This window comes from Oncorhynchus mykiss, chromosome 16, assembly GCF_013265735.2.
Source record: "Oncorhynchus mykiss isolate Arlee chromosome 16, USDA_OmykA_1.1, whole genome shotgun sequence".
NCBI lineage: Eukaryota > Metazoa > Chordata > Actinopteri > Salmoniformes > Salmonidae > Oncorhynchus > Oncorhynchus mykiss.
In genome coordinates, this window is record NC_048580.1 from 64219546 (window position 1) to 64236742 (window position 17197).

At 42.7% G+C, this 17197-nt stretch overlaps 1 protein-coding gene across 5 annotated transcripts; it reads right to left on the reverse strand.

Annotated features, from left to right (window-relative positions):
• Positions 1-838: 838 nt before the first annotated feature.
• Positions 839-16954, reverse strand: LOC110492532 (tumor protein p53-inducible nuclear protein 2). 5 transcript variants are annotated; one of them, XM_036947544.1, is made up of 5 exons: positions 16638-16954; positions 14835-14902; positions 6443-6906; positions 5223-5763; positions 839-5077 (listed from the first exon to the last, which is right to left on the reverse strand). In XM_036947544.1, the coding sequence occupies exons 3-5, from the start codon at positions 6564-6566 to the stop codon at positions 4810-4812; spliced, it is 933 nt and encodes a 310-aa protein (XP_036803439.1). In that variant the 5' UTR covers positions 6567-6906; positions 14835-14902; positions 16638-16954; the 3' UTR covers positions 839-4809. The 5 variants fall into 5 exon arrangements, with proteins under 5 accessions (XP_036803439.1, XP_021422608.1, XP_021422607.1 ...); XM_021566933.2 differs by lacking the exon at positions 14835-14902 and having other exon boundaries at positions 839-5074; positions 5223-5379; XM_021566932.2 differs by lacking the exon at positions 14835-14902 and having other exon boundaries at positions 5223-5379.
• Between the last annotated feature and the right edge of the window lie 243 nt (positions 16955-17197).

Below are 17197 nucleotides of genomic sequence, written 5' to 3' on the forward strand. Positions count from 1 at the left end.
ATTTTTGCTCTCTTTGCCAAATTGAAAATGAAAGGCTTTTAAAATATCCACACATGTGTGAATCATAGCATTAATCAAGTGTGCAAACTATGTGCAATATGGTTTAGATGAGAAGCTTTTGTATAATTTAAATTGCTATCCTTATCTTGTTAGTCTATATACTATGGTACTTACGGTATGCTTGTGGGTCTGTGTGTTTATGTGCAAGTGTTCGTGCGTGTGTATGTGTATTTTAACCCTGCTAGGTCATACAATGGGGCGGCAGGGTAGCCTAGTGGTTAGAGTGTTGGACTAGGAACCGGAAGGTTGCAAGTTCAAGCCCCCGTGCTGACAAGGTACAAATCTGTCGTTCTGCCCCTGAACAGGCAGTTAACCCACTGGCCGTCATTGAAAATAAGAATTTGTTCTTAATTAACTGACTTGCCTAGTTAAATAAAGGTTAAAACATTTTTTTTGCTCAAAAACCCATACTTATTTTTCCCCCCACAAGATTTAAAACTGGGACGTTCTTGGAGAGGCTGTTCTTTCTGTGTGTATTCCTGTACTGTCTTCCCCATTGCCCACCCCCCTTTCCCACCCATGTGACCCTGCCCCCTTCCCCCCAGGCCTCATCCCAAACCCCACCCAAACTACCCTGTCACCCCAACCCAAGCTACCCTGCCCCCCCTTCCCCCCAGTCCTCACCCCGACCCCCAGCCCAGCTACCCTGCCCCCCCTTCCCTCCAGTCCTCACCCCGCCCCCCAGCCAAGCTACCCTGCCCCCCCTCCCTCTTCCTTTCCCTCCAGTCCTCACACCGACCAACCAGTCCTTCAGGTGTAAATGACGAGACGAGATTCAGGTTGTCAACCTGAGTGTTTATTGTTGTTGTTGTTGTTGTTGTTGTTGTGTGGTACCTGCGTTTTTCTGAATGGATGTTATATTAACCCATCCGTTGGTGGTTGCATAGGTCTTCACTGTCTATGGACTTGACTGTCTATGGACTTGACTGTCCACTCAGGGATGGAACAATTCAGTACATCACAAAAACCATGCAGAAATAGTGAAAGGCACGATCACCATAGATATCAGATACACCAATCTTTTTTATATGTCTATAAATAGTTGTTTTGACGGGGGAGGGGTGTACCCATCCGAGATGGTACGTGGGTGAACCCCAAAGTATCTTAAAGCTGCCATCATTTTAGGGCGCAAAGCAGAACAAAAATAATCCACACACAATCAACCCCCTTTCTTTTAAAACGTTAACATACCAGGTGAACAACTGTTATAATAACTAAACGGGGAAAAATACAAGCATATTTTTTTTTGTTGATACATTTCATTTCAGATTTTTTTTCAATCTATCTGCTTACTCCATCCTCTGTCACATCCCCTCTTTCTTCCTCCCTCCCTCCCCCACAACTCTCACATCACACTAGACACACGTGCACCTGGTGGCCCCGCCCTCTCTCTGTGATTGGCGGGTTGCCACCCTAAACTCACACCTTTCATTAGTCCCACACTACATACTCAGAAAACAACAACTTGGAGATAACATGGACGTAAAGGTGAGAGGGTGATGGAAAGAAGGAAAAGAACAACAAGAAAAAGAGAAAAACAGTCTCGCAGTGAGGACCAACAAGGCCTTGTTAGAGGTGGTGAGTTACACACACACACACACACACACACACACACACAGCTATGGTCTCATGTATAGGCCCCCTCCCCTCTCTCTTTGTAAAATGTCTTCATCATGTGAGTAAGAAGTGTGACCACAGAGATACTGTAGTATAAGGTTCAGAAAACCCTAGGGGTTTAGGAAGTATGGAGACCAGATGTGTGTGTATCTGTGTGTGTGAGTGAGTCGTTACTGCAATCCACACAATGCATCATTCATAGGATCAAACAGAGTTACATACAGTCATCATTTAAAACATCAACAGAAAATAAATATACATAATATTAATAATTATATCATATTAGTAGATCATTCAAATAAAATATAGTAATTTACAAGATAGTTGGCGATACGTTGAGTGGAAAATGGTGGTTTGTGATTGAAGGGACAAATAAATGTTTCTAGTTCAGAACATTCTAAACAATAAGAACAATTTCTCACCTCACTCTCACTGTATCTAGAGAACAATTCCACTGCTCCCACAAATACATCTTTATACTTTGAAATATGGGTTGTGTTATGATGACGCCAGCATGAAATGATCCTGTGTCGTTACAAGTTATTACACTTTTATCCCCCTAGAGGGCAGTGTCTAATTGGAACGTTAACACATCTAACCCAAAAGCTCCAATAGGGTACATCTCAATTGGTCACATCTCAGTGTAGTTTAAGGAAAGGATAAGTGGATAGGATGCCACTTTAGATTATTGAGATGCATCCTTACTGTCCTATTCAGGAAAGAGGCAGGGACAGTCTTGTCCTCAGTCAAGATGGTAGCTACTTTAAGGACTCTAATCCTGAGTCGCTTTGACACCTAACGGCAAGGAGCATTACAACCTGTATTCTAATATGTACAAGAAAAATAATTGATCATTATTTGTCTTTTGAAGTATTTTTTTGAACACACATCCTCTCACACTCTCACAGACCTTTGATGGTTTGATACAAAACAAAAAGAAAAAGTAAACATCCCAAAGGAGAATAAAAGACATCACACAGCTAAAACTCACCAAAATGTATGACAGTGCAAACTTACATCCATGTCTCAAATCATTTACAAACTTTAGTATATAGTCATATACACTTCAGCACCATAGTTTACTATTGTAGTTGAATACATCTCTGTAAGCTAGATCTTAAGGTGGGGGACACTGTTACGGCTGGATGTGCTATTAGGAGGCCAGGGAGTGGGTGTAGAACTAATTCTCTGTCCTTGAGCTAGTCTTTACTAGCAACTCTGAGCAGTATCAGCCCGGTGGACATCGTGTGTGTGTGTGTGTTCACCCCGAGTCTCCTACCATGATTACCCTGTTGTCACTGAATGACGTGAAGTGAAAAGGGATTGTTCGATGTTATCTATTTCCCTGTTTGTCTTTTCATGGGTAAGGTTGTCACTTGATTAATATTTAGTTAGGGGGGAGGTGTCTTAATGCAGAAGCATCACAGCACAACAACATCAGTTGGAGCCCAATGTGTGTGCTGAGCAAATGCATATAGATTTGTTCTCTTTTTTTTTTGACTATTCTCCTCAAAGTGTGAATCTTTCACAGTCATTCTGTCAAACTAGGCCAAGTTTTTAGGTTGTCAGCTATTTGGATGAAACGATGTGCTCTCATTATGGGGCTGCAGGGAACAGGCTTTTCCTGTCACAGACATCATTCAGAGAGCATTGGTTAGGCCTACCTTCTCCATAACTTTAATAACAGTAGCAGACAAACAAACAAACCAAAATAAAATAAAGAGTTGCCATCTATACCGCCTTGCACCTACTTTAGCCTGTCATACCTTGTAACCTACAGGCAACCCTTGGCTAGTTTCCCTACATATATCATTATGGTACGTCCCAACAAAGTAATTTGCACAGGACATACACAGTTTACTATGCACAGTCATTGAAGCTAGCTATACTAGACTTCTTATGACCAGACATCTCTGAATTACTTTCCTGATCGTGTTGTAGTTGTTGAACAAAAACGTTTAGGAAATTAGGGAATCAGTTTCCTGCTTTGCAAGTCTGCCTGACTTGAGATAAGAGTGCCTGTTTGTTTCTGCAGTGGCAAACTTGTCTTAGTCACAGATGGTAAGCCAAATATGTAAAAGTAGCCAGTTAGGCATTCTAAAAATTAACTATTGGTTGCCCAGAAAGCTACACTACACAGTCAACTACATCTACTCTGGTTCCTCTGTCATCCTATCTAAACTCTCCAATTCGTCGTTTTTGACTTCTTTTTACTCTTTAGTCTGTTTTCGTCTTCCTCTCTTTCCTCTACCTGCTTCCATCCCTCACATTGGGACAAGAGGACAAACACCTCTTCTGGTTTTTCTCCTCTCTCACTGTAATGTACACGGTATACTCTTCCTTTTTGCGAACAGATTTTTTTATTAAAAAATGTTTTGTACCTCAAACACGGCAAATAAAGGACAAGATGAGGTGTTTTTCCTGTGGGAAGCCTTTCCCTGTCTTCATTTATAACAAGTATAGCTACGTACATACTCAACGGATAACATGATTACATGTCCACAGGTGTGCTATCTAATAAAGATTCCCTATAAAAGCTTGTTCCCGCAGAAAAAGAGTGAGCATCTTTAATTTCTCCTCCTTTGCCTGCCTGTCCCCCAACCTGATTAAAAGCATTAGGACGGCTGCAAAGGAGAGAGGGCCATGTATTCCAGGACAGTAAATAGGTGGACTTCCACTAGGAAGAGACAGAGGACATGAGTGTTTCAACTGAAATGGAGAGAGTAGATGGAACTTTTTATAGTTTTACACACATATTAGTTGCTAAGTAATATTTTTTTGCAAGTTTTTCAAAAATGTTTATATGTGACAGCTAACAACAATAGACTTAAGTTATTAGAGGGCTTGGTTGGGGTTTAGGGCCTAACATGGCACAGTAGCCTACGTAAATCAATTAGTGTGTGTGTGTGTGTGTGTGTGTGTGTGTGTGTGGGAGAGTGATTTAGTGAAAGAGAGAATGTCTATGTGCTGTGTGGGCATGTGTAAATGATGCGTGTACGTTGTGTGCATGTGTATTTACATATTTGTCTACATGAGTATATATGTGTGTGTGTCCATATAAATCTACCTGTATGTATGTAAGGGGGAGTATAACCACTAATGCCCTCAGAGTAAATGGCTCCCCCTGGGAGCTCAGTGGCAGATGTTACGCTGGCAGGGCTGGTGCAGGTAGGTGTTTCTAGCGTGGGCTGCGTGGCGGGGAACCTGCTCCCTAGTGCGGTTCTGGCGCTGGATGCGGTTGCGTCCAAGGTGGCGCCTCTCAGTGCGGGCCTTGCCCCTCTGAACCCTGGCCACCTGGGTCACCTTGGCCAGGGTACCAGCCTGGGCAGCGGCTCCTCGGGTCACCCTGGTGGGCATGGTATTATGGACGGCAGAGGTAGCGGCTGGTTCTGCCACCCTGCTAGAGGAGGGGAGGAATAGGAGGAAGTGGGGGTATAGAACATTAGTCAAGCAGTTATGTAGCTCTCTCATAGAACTGTGGCTATGTGCCAGATCTATTACATGGTGACAAAGATATAATAAGGTGTTGGTCAGTCGGTCCTCACCTCATGCTGCCTGTCAGGCTGGTGATGCTCTCCTCCCCGACGATGGACAGGTTGCCGTTGGAGATCATGGACAGGTTGCTAGGGGAGACGTAGACGGACATGCTGGGGTGTTCTATAAGCAGATCCTCCATGGGGCTGGTCTCGGCCGTGGCTCCCTCTGCAGTGAAACAGGGGGGAGGGGTAACGAACCAGCTCTCGTCCATGCAGCCTCTCTCCGACCCACTACTGCCAGGGGACACAGATGGGGTGGAGAGCCTGGCCCGCCTTTTTAGGGATATGGGCGTAACGATGCCCGTGGCTAACGGGCTAGCAGAAGGGAGAGTGGAGAGGGGGTCTGATGGCGCCACTGTTGCCGCTCGTGAACAAGCTTTGTGTGTTCTGCGGCGATTCTGATATTGGGGGGGAGGGGTTGGAGATGGGACGGGGCACTCAGTTCTGGTGGGTGTGTCTGGGTGATTTGATTGGTTGTTTTGTGCTTGCGCCTGTGCTATCGATGGCGCCTCTATCCCTCCCTCTACTAGCATCGCACAATCAGCTTCCCCTGAGAACAGAGTAAAGGTGGGACCATGGAGGAGTTGGCCAATTGAGGTAGGGTGTATGTTTAGGGTGGTGTAGGTTAGGGGGAAAGGTGAAGGCAAAGAGGAAGAAGCCATGCAGGTTGTGGGGTCATTAAAAGGGGAGCACATGCACACACACACACGCACGCACGCACACACACACACGCACACGCACACGCACACACACACACCAGTGTGAGAAATGTCAGGATATTTAAATAAAATTGGAGAGGGGGGAGAAGAAAGGGTAAAGAAACACAAAACATAAAAATAGGAATAATATAATTAGTTACTTCGACCCTCTAACCGCTTGGTCATGTCAGTGACAGTATTGTTGTACTGACTGTTTTGTGATGTGTTTCATTGGGGCTTACATATTTAGTTTGAGATGTGGCCTCTAAACTATTCAGATTCCCTTTTATGGAGATTTTAAACAATATATTAGCCCCCACACCCCCATCACTATATGGCCACACTAGAGAGGACTGAAGTGCTGACCACAAATCACCAAAACCTTTGACCTTAGAAAACGAACAGCTGATGTACATGCTCAACAGTACCGTCAATATCCTCACTTCTGTCCATTCTGGCATGGCCATATAGTGACTACCATTTCCCTCTCCACTTCCAACCCCTTCCAACTATCCCTAAGGGAGGACTTACCGGGCAGGTTGACCAGCATCCATCCTTCCTCATCAGCGTCGGTCACACAGGGGTTGGGCCCCTTGATCTCTGCGGCCACCTCCTCCACCTCTCCGAAGAACAGGCTGCTCAGAGCTTGGAACATGGCTAGGCCGGTTGGTCGGGTACACGTCAATGGGTAAAAAGTCAAGGGTCAGGGATCGCGGAAGTCAGGTTCTGTGTATAGTTGTAGTTCTCAAGGTATAGCTAGCTGCCTTTGTGTGTGTTTGCTACTTATTAAGTATTTTTGTTTCTCTTATTTAGTTAGTTATTTCGCTTTTCGCTTTGTCAAACAGTTGCCAGGTCAGGAAAGTGAGCACGGTTTTCTTGGCCTCTCTTTGCTTCAACCCTTTTCTTGTCTTGATCTCGTAGGTTGATTTTCTTACAGGACTCGACAGGCTTCCTTAGTGCAAATGTAAGGTTTTACTTGGTATCGCTGCAAAGGCCTATGGGGAGACAAAAGAAAGACAGGAGAGACTATTAATAACAGCAAGAAAATATTTAGATTACAAATCCAAAGACAATGGGAACAAGTGGAGAGGAACATTAGAAAGCAGCGTTGCGAATCCCAAAGTAGTAAAAAGCGAGATGAAGGAGATACACGATATGGCCAAAAATGGTGGACTTGACTATTTCAGCAACAGCTGTTGCTGACAGGTGTATACAATTGAGCACACCGCCATGCAATCTCCATAGACAAACACTGGCAGTAGAATGGCCCCTACTGAAGAGCTCAGTGACTTTCAACGTGGCATCTTTCTAAGTCAGTTTGTCAAATTTCTGCCCTGTTAGAGCTGCCCCCGTCAACTGTAAGTGCTGTTATTGTGAAGTGGAAATGTCTAGGAGCAACAACAGTTCAGCCGTGAAGTGGTAGGCCACACAAGCTCACAGAACGGAACCGCTGAGTGCTGAAGCGCGTAGTGCGTAAAAATCGTCTGTTCTCGGTTGCAACACTCACTACTGAGTTCCAAACTGCCTCTGGAAGCAACGTCAGCACAATAACTGTTCGTCGGGAGCATCAGAAATGGGTTTCCATGGCCAAGCAGCATCACACACGCCTAAGATCACCATGCGCAATGCCAAGCATTGGATGGAGTGGTGCAAAGCTTGCCTCTATTGGACTCTGGACTATGGAACAGTGGAGTGATGAATCACTTTTCACCGTCTGGCAGTCCGACGGACAAATCTGGGTTTGGCGGATGCCAGGAAAACACTACCTGTCCGAATGCATAGTGCCCACTGTAAAGTTTGGTGGAGGAGGAATAATGGTCTGGGGCTGTTTTTCTTGGTACAGGTTAGGGCTCTTAGTTCCAGTGAAGGGAAATCTTAACACTACAGCATTCAATGACATTCTAGACGATTCTGTGCTTCCAATTTTGTGGCAACAGTTTGGGGAGGGCCCCTTCCTGTTTCAGCATGACAATGGCCTCATGTACAAAGCGAGGTCCAAACAGAAATAGTTTGTCAAGATCGGTGTGGAAGAACTTGACTGGCCTGCACAGACTCCTGACCTCAACCCCATCAAACACCTTTTGAATGAATTGGAATGCCAACTGCGAGCAAGGCCTAATCGCCTAACATCAGTGCTCAACCTCACTAATGTTCTTGTGGTTGAATGAAAGCATGTCCTTGCAGCAATGTTCCAACATCTAGTGGAAAGCCTTCCCAGAAGAGGAGAAGCTGTTGTAGCAGCATTGTTCCAACATCTAGTGGAAAGCCTTCCCAGAAGAGTGGAGGCTGTTGTAGCAGCAAAGGGGGGACCAACTCCATATTAATACCCATGATTTTGGAATGAGATGTTCGACGAGCAGGTTTCCACATACTTTTGGCCATGAAGTGTATGTGGCGAAATCACGTGAGCAGAACTGAACAAAAAGAGCCTTTCTGTTCCAGGGCTACTTTAATCATGTTGGTCAAGGAACCATTTATGAGGAGAAGATTAGAAAGTGTGATAGGTTGGCTGCATCTCAACAGTCTCACGTGTTTTCCTCACCTCATCCTCATCTCCTTCCCTTCACCCGCACTCATCTGAAAGAAATTGACCAGTAAACTGAAAGCAAATGCACAGTAGGCATCCACTTATAATGCTTTCACCTGTTCTGTGTCCTCAGATCAGTGCATATGAAGGGAAGGAGATGAGGAGAGGAAGGCACTAGAGTATTGAGATGCAGTTATCTCTGTCTACTTCTGAGGTAGACAGAGGGAGAAGGTTTGTCTGGGTCATACTGGCTGACTGGAGACAGTAACCGTTTTAGGGTTCTGTTTCAGCTGGTCAATTTGTCTTTAATCTACTAGCAAATTATGCAGTAACAACAGTGCGCACATTGTGGTGCTTACTGTATTTCAAAGAATTCAACTAAAGTTGGAAAATGTGGCGCTATTGGGTAATTGTAATGTAATTCCGAAATGAATAACAAGTAAATAGCTTAATAAGCGCAACAAATCGTAAACAATCACAATAGTCTTTTCTCAATAGGATTATAAAATGTATGCATGCAGTTAGAATCTGCCAGACACTCAGACACAAATGCAAACAGATAAATTGCTTCTTTCAGATGAGTTCTTTGAATTGGGTTGTAATGAAGGAAATTTGATTAAGGGAAGGGAAGCTATTGCAGACTAAGGAGACGCAGCCAGGCTGTTCCTGAGGAACAATGGCGTTACACCCTCCCCCCTGTGCTACTGCTATAGTGAACAACAGAATGGGTTTAGGCCTGATGGACTACCGAGAGAAGACACGAGGGACCCGATTCCGATTATGGAAAAGTACGCCTTTCTTTCTTACACACTTCTCAGTAGTTGGTTTTCAGACTTACCTTATGAAGGTGCATATAACGGTGCTTCCATTGCGCGCGTTGAATACATGTAATTAAGCGCGCCTGTCGTTGTGATTCTGGGTGGCCAGATTACTAGCAAGAATGACAACAAACTGCCATGTGGAGAATCGCAAATGGCTCGTTTCAGCTTGTTTAATCTTGTTATTGATTGCTAGCTAGCTAGCCAACAACTTCAACGATATATTTGAGAGACAACAAGTGGTCATTGTGCAAATGTATTTATGTTTTCAATAAACATTGGAGAATAAATACAGTTTACATGTTGTCAACAATCTAAGCCAACCTCATCTGCTTTGCCCGATGGTTGTGAGCGGGTGGTTTTTGTTGCTAAACAACCAACCCAGCTGTCCATCTTCGTCTCCATTTCAGCACCAACTGGTAGATTTAAAAATACTCTGATCTTGTAGATTATTTTGGCACATTTTAGGGTTAGGAAAGTATGCATGAATCATTAAAAAAAAGGCAGGTTTGGAGAGCCTTTACGCACAAAAAAATACAGGGGTTTGATTCATCCTGAAAATTGTCACATTCAAGTTCAAACCATGAAATGTTGGAATGTGGAAAAAAGTGTACAATCGGTGTTGAAAAGAGTCTATAAATCTACCCCAATTCTCACTAATCATGAAACTGTATGACAACGGTCCAGTCGTCGTGAACCGTGCGCAAGGCTCTAGGTTTAACCTGCTATGTGTGGTCTGAGTTCCATAATGATTAGAATAGGCTACATATTGAACGTTAGCCTAATATGATCCACTAATGCTAGCGACCCTCGGGAACAACTTGCACGGATGTGACAGAGGAATGAACGGTAAACGGAACGGAATGGTACAACATGTAAGAAAACGAACAGTGCAAGTGACAGTTATAAATGTATGTGGGTATTACTGATGGTGGCTCCAATAGTGGCTAATATTTTACATGATACAAATGGTAAAATAAAGCTAAGAAAAGCCCGGCCATAGGCTATAATTAAAACATTATAAAGTGCATACATACAGTTGAAGTCGGAAGTTTACATGCACCTTAGCCAAATTCATTCATTTAATCCTAATACAAATTATCTCTCTTAGGTCAGTTAGGATCACCACTTTATTTTAAGAATGTGAAATATCAGAATAATAGTAGAGATAATTATTTATTTCAGCTTTTATTTATTTCATCACATTCCCAGTGGGTCAGAAGTGTACACACTCAATTAGTATTTGGTAGCATTGCCTTTAAATTGTTTAACTTGGGTCAAACGTTTCGAGTAGCCTTCCACAAGCTTCCCACAATCAGTTGGGTGAATTTTGCCCATTCCTCCTGACAGAGGTGGTGTAACGGAGTCAGGTTTGTAGGCCTCCTTGCTCGCACACGCTTTTTCAGTTCTGCCCACAAATCTTCTATAGGATTGAGGTCAGGGCTTTGTGTTGGCCACTCCAATACCTTGACTTTTGTCCTTAAGTCATTTTGTAACAACTTTGGAAGTATGCTTGGGTCATTGTTCATTTGGAAGGCTAATTTGCAACCAAGCTTTAACTGATGTCTTGAGATGTTTCTTCAATATATCCACATAATTTTCCTTTCCTCGTGACGCCATCTATTTTGAGAAGTGCACCAGTCCCTCCTGCAGCAAAGCACCCCCACAACATGATGCTGCCACCCCCATGCTTCACGGTTGGGAGGGTGTTTTTCGGCTTGCAAGCCTCCCCCTTTTCCCTCCAAACATAACGATGGTCATTATGGCCAAACAGTTCTATTTTCCTTTCATCAGACCAGAGGACATTTCTCAAAACAATACGATCTTTGTCCCCATATGCAGTTCCAAACCGTAGTTTGGATTTTTTATGGCGGTTTTGGAGCAGTGGCTTCTTCCTTGCAGAGCGGACTTTCAGGTTATGTTGATATAGAACTTGTTTTACTGTGGATATATGTACTTCTGTACCCGTTTCCTCCAGCATCTTCACAAGGTCCTTTGCTGTTGTTCTGGGATTGATTTGCACTTTTCGCACCAAAGTACGTTCATCTCTAGGAGACAGAACGCATCTCCTTCCTGAGCGTTATGACGGATATGTGGTCCCATGGTGTTTATACTTGCTTACTATTGTTTGTACAGATGAACGTGGTACCTTCAGGCGTTTGGAAAATGCTCCCAAGGATGAACCAGATTTGTGGAGGTCTACAACTTTTTTCTGAGATCTTGGCTAATTTCTTTTGATTTTCCCATGATGTCAAGCAAAGCGGCACTGAGTTTGAAGGTAGGCCTTGAAATACATCCACAGGTACACCTCCAATTGACTCAAATTATGTCAATAAGCCTATCAGAAGCTTCTAAAGCCATGACATAATTTTCTGGAATTTTCCAAGCTGTTTAAAGGCACAGTCAGCTTTGTGTATGTAAACTTCTGAGCCACTGGAAATGTGATACAATTAATTATAAGTGAAATAATCTGTCTCTAAACAATTGTTGGAAAAATTACTTGTGTCATGCACAAAGTAGATGTCCTAACCAACTTGCCAAAACTATAATTTGTTAACAAGAAATTTGTGGAGTGGTTGAAAAATTAGTTTTAATGACTCCAACCTAAGTGTATGTAAACCTCCAACTTCAACTGTAAATTCGTTAGGTTCAGCCCTACATAAGCCTAGATTCATCCCTACAGAAGCCTAGGTTCAGCCGTAAAGAAGCCTAGGTTCAGCCCTACAGAAGCCTATAGCTTGGGTGTCCAACTTTCATCCATGCAAATTATGAGGGCACACAATTGAAATTCAGAACGATGGCACAGCTATTTATCAAATCACACAAAAAAAGGTCACATGCGTCGAACAGGTGTAGACCTTACCGTAAAATGCTTACTTACAAGCCCTTAACCAACAATGTTGTTTTAAAAATGTAGAGTAAAAAAAATATTTACTAAATACACTATAGTAAAAAATGTAAAAGTTACACAGTAAAATAACAATAACGAGGCTATATACAGGAGCGTACCGATACCGAGTCAATGTGTGAGGATACAGGTTAGTCGAGGTAATTTGTACATGTAGGTAGGGGTAATGTGACTATGCATAGATAATAAACAGCGAGTAGCAGCAGTGTCAAAACAAAGGGGGGGAGGGGGCATTTGATTAATTGTTCAGCAGTCTTAAGGCTTGGGGGTAGAAGCAGTTTTGGACCTAGACTTGGCGCTTCGGTACCGCTTGCCGTAGAGAGCAGGCTATGAGTTGGGTGACTGGAGTCTTTGACAATGTTTTGGACACTGCCTGGTATAAAGGTCCTGGATGGCAGGAAGCTTGGCCCCAGTGATGTACTGGGCCGTACGCACTACCCTCTGTTGCGCCTTACGGTCGGATGCCGAGCAGTTGTCATACCAGGCAATGATGCAACCAGTCATGCTCTCAATGGTTCAGCTGTAAAACTGTTTGAGGATCTGGGGACCCATGCCTATTCTTTTCAATCTCCTGAGGGGGAAAGGCATTTTCGTGCCCTCTTCAAGGCTGTCTTGGTGTGTTTGTAACCTATTTCACTGTGGGAAAGGGGCAGTAAGACATGTCATGTTGACATGCTTTTCAGTTAGCTTCCATATCATTGGTTTCACATTCGTCTCCAGGGATCATAAGTAAAAATCACTTAAAACAATTGATGTGTGTATTTACAATCCCCTTCTCCAAACGGATTATGCATTTACCTAGCTCTTATCCATTCAGAAATTACAGTGCATGGAGAATGCTGTTATTTCTATATGAAAAAATAAAGTACACGTTTTTTCCACCTGGAACCGGCAGGTTCACTAGACCCATGCTTATGTTCAAGGTCAGAATACGCATAGAGAGAAAAGTTCAATTTACGCACGCTTAACTCGGGTCGTAATCAGGGCCTGGAGTCTAGGGGGAAGGAGTAACACAAAGACAGTAAAAAAATAACAAATACAGTACAATATAATGTACAAAAAGTTTAGACACTTCATAGGTCATCTGGGGATCGAACCTACATCCCTGATATTGCAAGCCTCATACTCTAACCAACTGAGCCACTGGAGCCTGCACTTTTCTGTCCCTGTATTTAACCATGGAGGGAGATATTGGATATCAGAGAGACATATCATTCCTGCAGAGGCTACTGGACGGTATGATGGAACACCGACCTCTCTGATCTGACAGGGTGTACTTTCTAAAATTAGATAATATGGGGGGAGGAGGAGGGGGGGTTATAAAGAGGAAGGAGGAAGAGAGACAAATGAAAAGTGAGAGAGATTAATGTAAGGGGAGAAGAGGAAAGGAGAGAGGTGTAGGAGAGGAATAGAAAGAGATAGCAATTAGGCTACAGGTATGGATAAAAACAGAGGAGGTAGAGAGAGGGAGAAAGGTGTACAATGAGGTGAGGGAGATAAATGAAAGGAGAGGGACATATGTTACGCATGGGTGGAAAGCGACACTTCCTGCTTATTTGGACGGTTGCCATGGTGACACGGACACCAGGAGCCGACAGGAGGACACAGGAGTCTCACGCTAAGAAGAGAAACACACACACACCGAAATGATCACATTTACTAGACATTTTGTCAGAAACGATCCTGTCAGGAAAGCAGCCATGAAGAAAGTAATGATGCCTTTCTCAAAACAGGGATGTAAACAGATGTCAATTCAAAGTCTATGGTTCAATGTCATTTTAATAAAATGACATGGAAACAACGTTGATTCAACCAGTGTGATGTGCTTGTAGAGAGGATAAAACAAAGCCTTATTCTATTTCAATAAAAACCTACTGCTAAGAAAGTTCATTCTGACTTCTAGCTTCTGTCTTATCATTGCATTATACAGTTTTGTAATGGTTTATCTGTGGCTGCATATGTTTATAAGGCAAATATAAAACGTCATAAGAAGGCTCGTAAAATAAAGAGATAGGCTACCAATGAAATGAATGTTGATGGTTTAGGTGGAGATGTGAGAGATGTTGCAGAGGACATAGAGGAGTCTGTTGATCAGCTCCCTTCTTGACAGTTTTTCATGCATTCCTTAAGGCTAACTGAAGTCACAGGATGATGCGAGATAAAACATTTATTAAAAAAATTTATTTACGTGAGTTTACCCACTTTGAATCTTTCTAAGAATATTAAACTGTCCCAGGGCCACTTTTTTATGAGTTCCCAAGTCATAAACACACACAAACACACTTCCTTTGAAGGCACTGTGTGAAGCACCATTCAGTCTCCTTGATAAGCAAATGCTATCAGTCAGCTGTGATGCTAATTCAGTATTATCTGCCTGGTGTATAAATATACCATTCTGTCTACTGGGACAGACAGACGACACCAGGGATAAGAACAGCACTGGAACATATTGGAAACATCATTAAACAGCCAGCAGTGGTCTCTCATGCCTCAGGTGGTCCATATAAGGACTGATGTTTGGGGAAAACAGGAAAAAAATACATTGGAAATGTATCCTAGGAAAATGTCGAGAGATTTCCCATATTTTTGCCCTGTATAAACTAAGGGGGAAATATGATAGACCAACACAAGGCATTTATCTTCTGGATGACATCACAATGTTTACTGTACCTGTTAAATTATTACTTGTGGTTATAAAGATTCCATTGTGACAGCACTGGTGACTGGTTTAATTCATTCTAAAAGGAAACATAACCTTACAGTAAATGGTGTAGAATGGCGATTGAACCCACGTGCAAAAATGTGTTATTCAAAACTAATGGCATATGGTATGGTAATTACAGCCCTGCCAGGTACCTGTTGAGTTAATCATTTATTCTACATAGCCAAAATGTTCAAATGTCTTTTTACTGTTGTTTTATTTATTTACTTACCTACACACACACACACACACACACACATACTCCCCCCCCCCCCCCCCCCCCCCCCCCTTCTCTGCACTATTGGTTAGAGCCTGTAAGTAAGCATTTCACTGTAAGGTCTGTTGTATTCGGCGCACGTGACAAATAAATGATTTGATTTAATAATACGTGTTAAATCAGTGTACAAATGCATATTACTTTTATGCTTTTTACCCCGATCCACTGGTTATAAACCAGTATAAGCTCATAGCAAATAGGTAAAGACCAGATATAGACAATTATATATTTCATTTTTTCTTCCTAATTCTACAAAACAAAAGCGCTCTGTTATTCCCAGATGCGCTCATAATTTCTCTGCTCATGGCAGTCAGAAGGCCGTTTAAACAGAGGGAGGAGCTGAGGGAGATGGGCGTGGCTTCGCGAAAACAACATAAATACCTCCTATGCGCTTGCATGACGAAGGACTCTTACGTCACTAATGCTGCTGGTTCAGCCGACTTCAGTCGAGGAAAAGGAAAAAAGAACAGCGGGCGAATAGAAAAGGAACAATTCTGGTGCCGTCAAATAATTATTTATGTATTTTAAACTGCAATTGTTCGGATGCAAAAGAAAGAATAACCCCCAAGCATTGTTAATAAATAAAGGAATGATTCAACATCCTTAACTGCTTTGTTTCGAGTTAAACAACCACATTGACAGATGCCGATGAGAGAGAGAGAAAAAGAAAGAAAAACATTTGTTTTAGTCTTTTATGGGTCCGACAGCAAGCAGTGCACATTTGATTTAAAGCCAGATATAAATTAATTTGGATGACAAAAACCTTCGCAATGTCACCGACGACGAGAAAAATAGGGCCCAGAATAAGTCATTGTCGATAGCGGTCAGGTTAAACATGAATTATCCGTGTAAGCTCCGAGTCTGTGACACGGCTATGGATATAGCTGAAGGGTCATGGCAATGACAGATAGGCTCACCAGTATAGGACTGATGCGAAGGAATCAATTATAATATCGAGGTCGTTCAAAATCCATACATAGGCCTACATAAGCACTGAGGAAGAGAGAAAGGCACAATTCAAAAATACCCCCCATCGTCTTAATTCGACACAACACCCCAGCGTTTGCTGAAAAACAAGGACAGGTTTTATGTAAACATAATTTTCATATTCTGAGAGATCATAAACCGGACGTCGAGGTTTCCGTAAAAGCATCCATTTATGGAAGCCATCAAAACGTCCATGACCTATAAACGGATGTCTAGGATGCATAACAGTCGATAATTAATTTCATGCAGAACTAATGTATTTTCCTCGGTGACAGCCACTACTACAATGGATTAATTCCGTCGTAATGTAGATTGTTTTGTTTCAGAATGATTTTGTTTATAACACAACCTAATTCGCCTTTTCTTCATCTGCTGTTATGAGATAGGCTATGCATCATCAGAGATATACAGGCGTCAGTGGCAGAGGTAGCCTGATACCCTGCAAGCTTACACAGTTTGCCTTTCAGAAAGCACAAAAAACAACAGCAAAGTAGATTTAATAGCTTACCTGTATTAGCAATATATTTCAAATTGTAAACGTGATGATCTCACACAAAGTAGAAACGACAATAATTCTTAAAGCATAGCTTTAGGTTGCCTTTTAAGTGAGGTAGTTAAAACACCATAATACAAAATAAAAAAAAAGGCTTTCTTCGTAGAAGAAGGGGCTTCGTGTAAAACTTGAATTTACACTTGATGTTCAGAGTATAACATCTGCAGTTTTTTCCCTCTTGCTCGATTTTTTTCCCCTGCAGAATTTCCCTCTGTTATTGCTTCCTCCAGCTGATCCTCGGATCAGAATGCAGAACGTACAAAACAGCTGATTGTGATATCACAATACTTCCAGTGACGCCCATTTCCACGCCCTCAAGAACCGACGGCCAATCGGAATATTACACAAGATCCAAGCCGGGCCTCTTGGTAACACAGTGGGGGTTGGGCATGGTTTTTGGGTAGTCCGACTCAAAGCTGTCAACATGCTCTGGCGGAGTAGAATAAAGTTGCCCTTAGAAGCTGATCTAAGGTCAGTGTTTTGTTTCCCCTCCAACTGTTTACGACTGGTGGCGC

Coding starts and splice junctions, on each gene's coding strand:
- LOC110492532 (XM_021566929.2), bottom strand. CDS start 6,566: ATGTTCCAAGCTCTGAGCAGCCTGTTCTTCGGAGAGGTGGAGGAGGTG. Junction 5,764..6,442: donor GATGCTGGTCAACCTGCCCG/GTAAGTCCTCCC, acceptor CTCTGTTCTCAG/GGGAAGCTGATTGTGCGATG. Junction 5,078..5,222: donor AGCCTGACAGGCAGCATGAG/GTGAGGACCGAC, acceptor CCCCTCCTCTAG/CAGGGTGGCAGAACCAGCCG.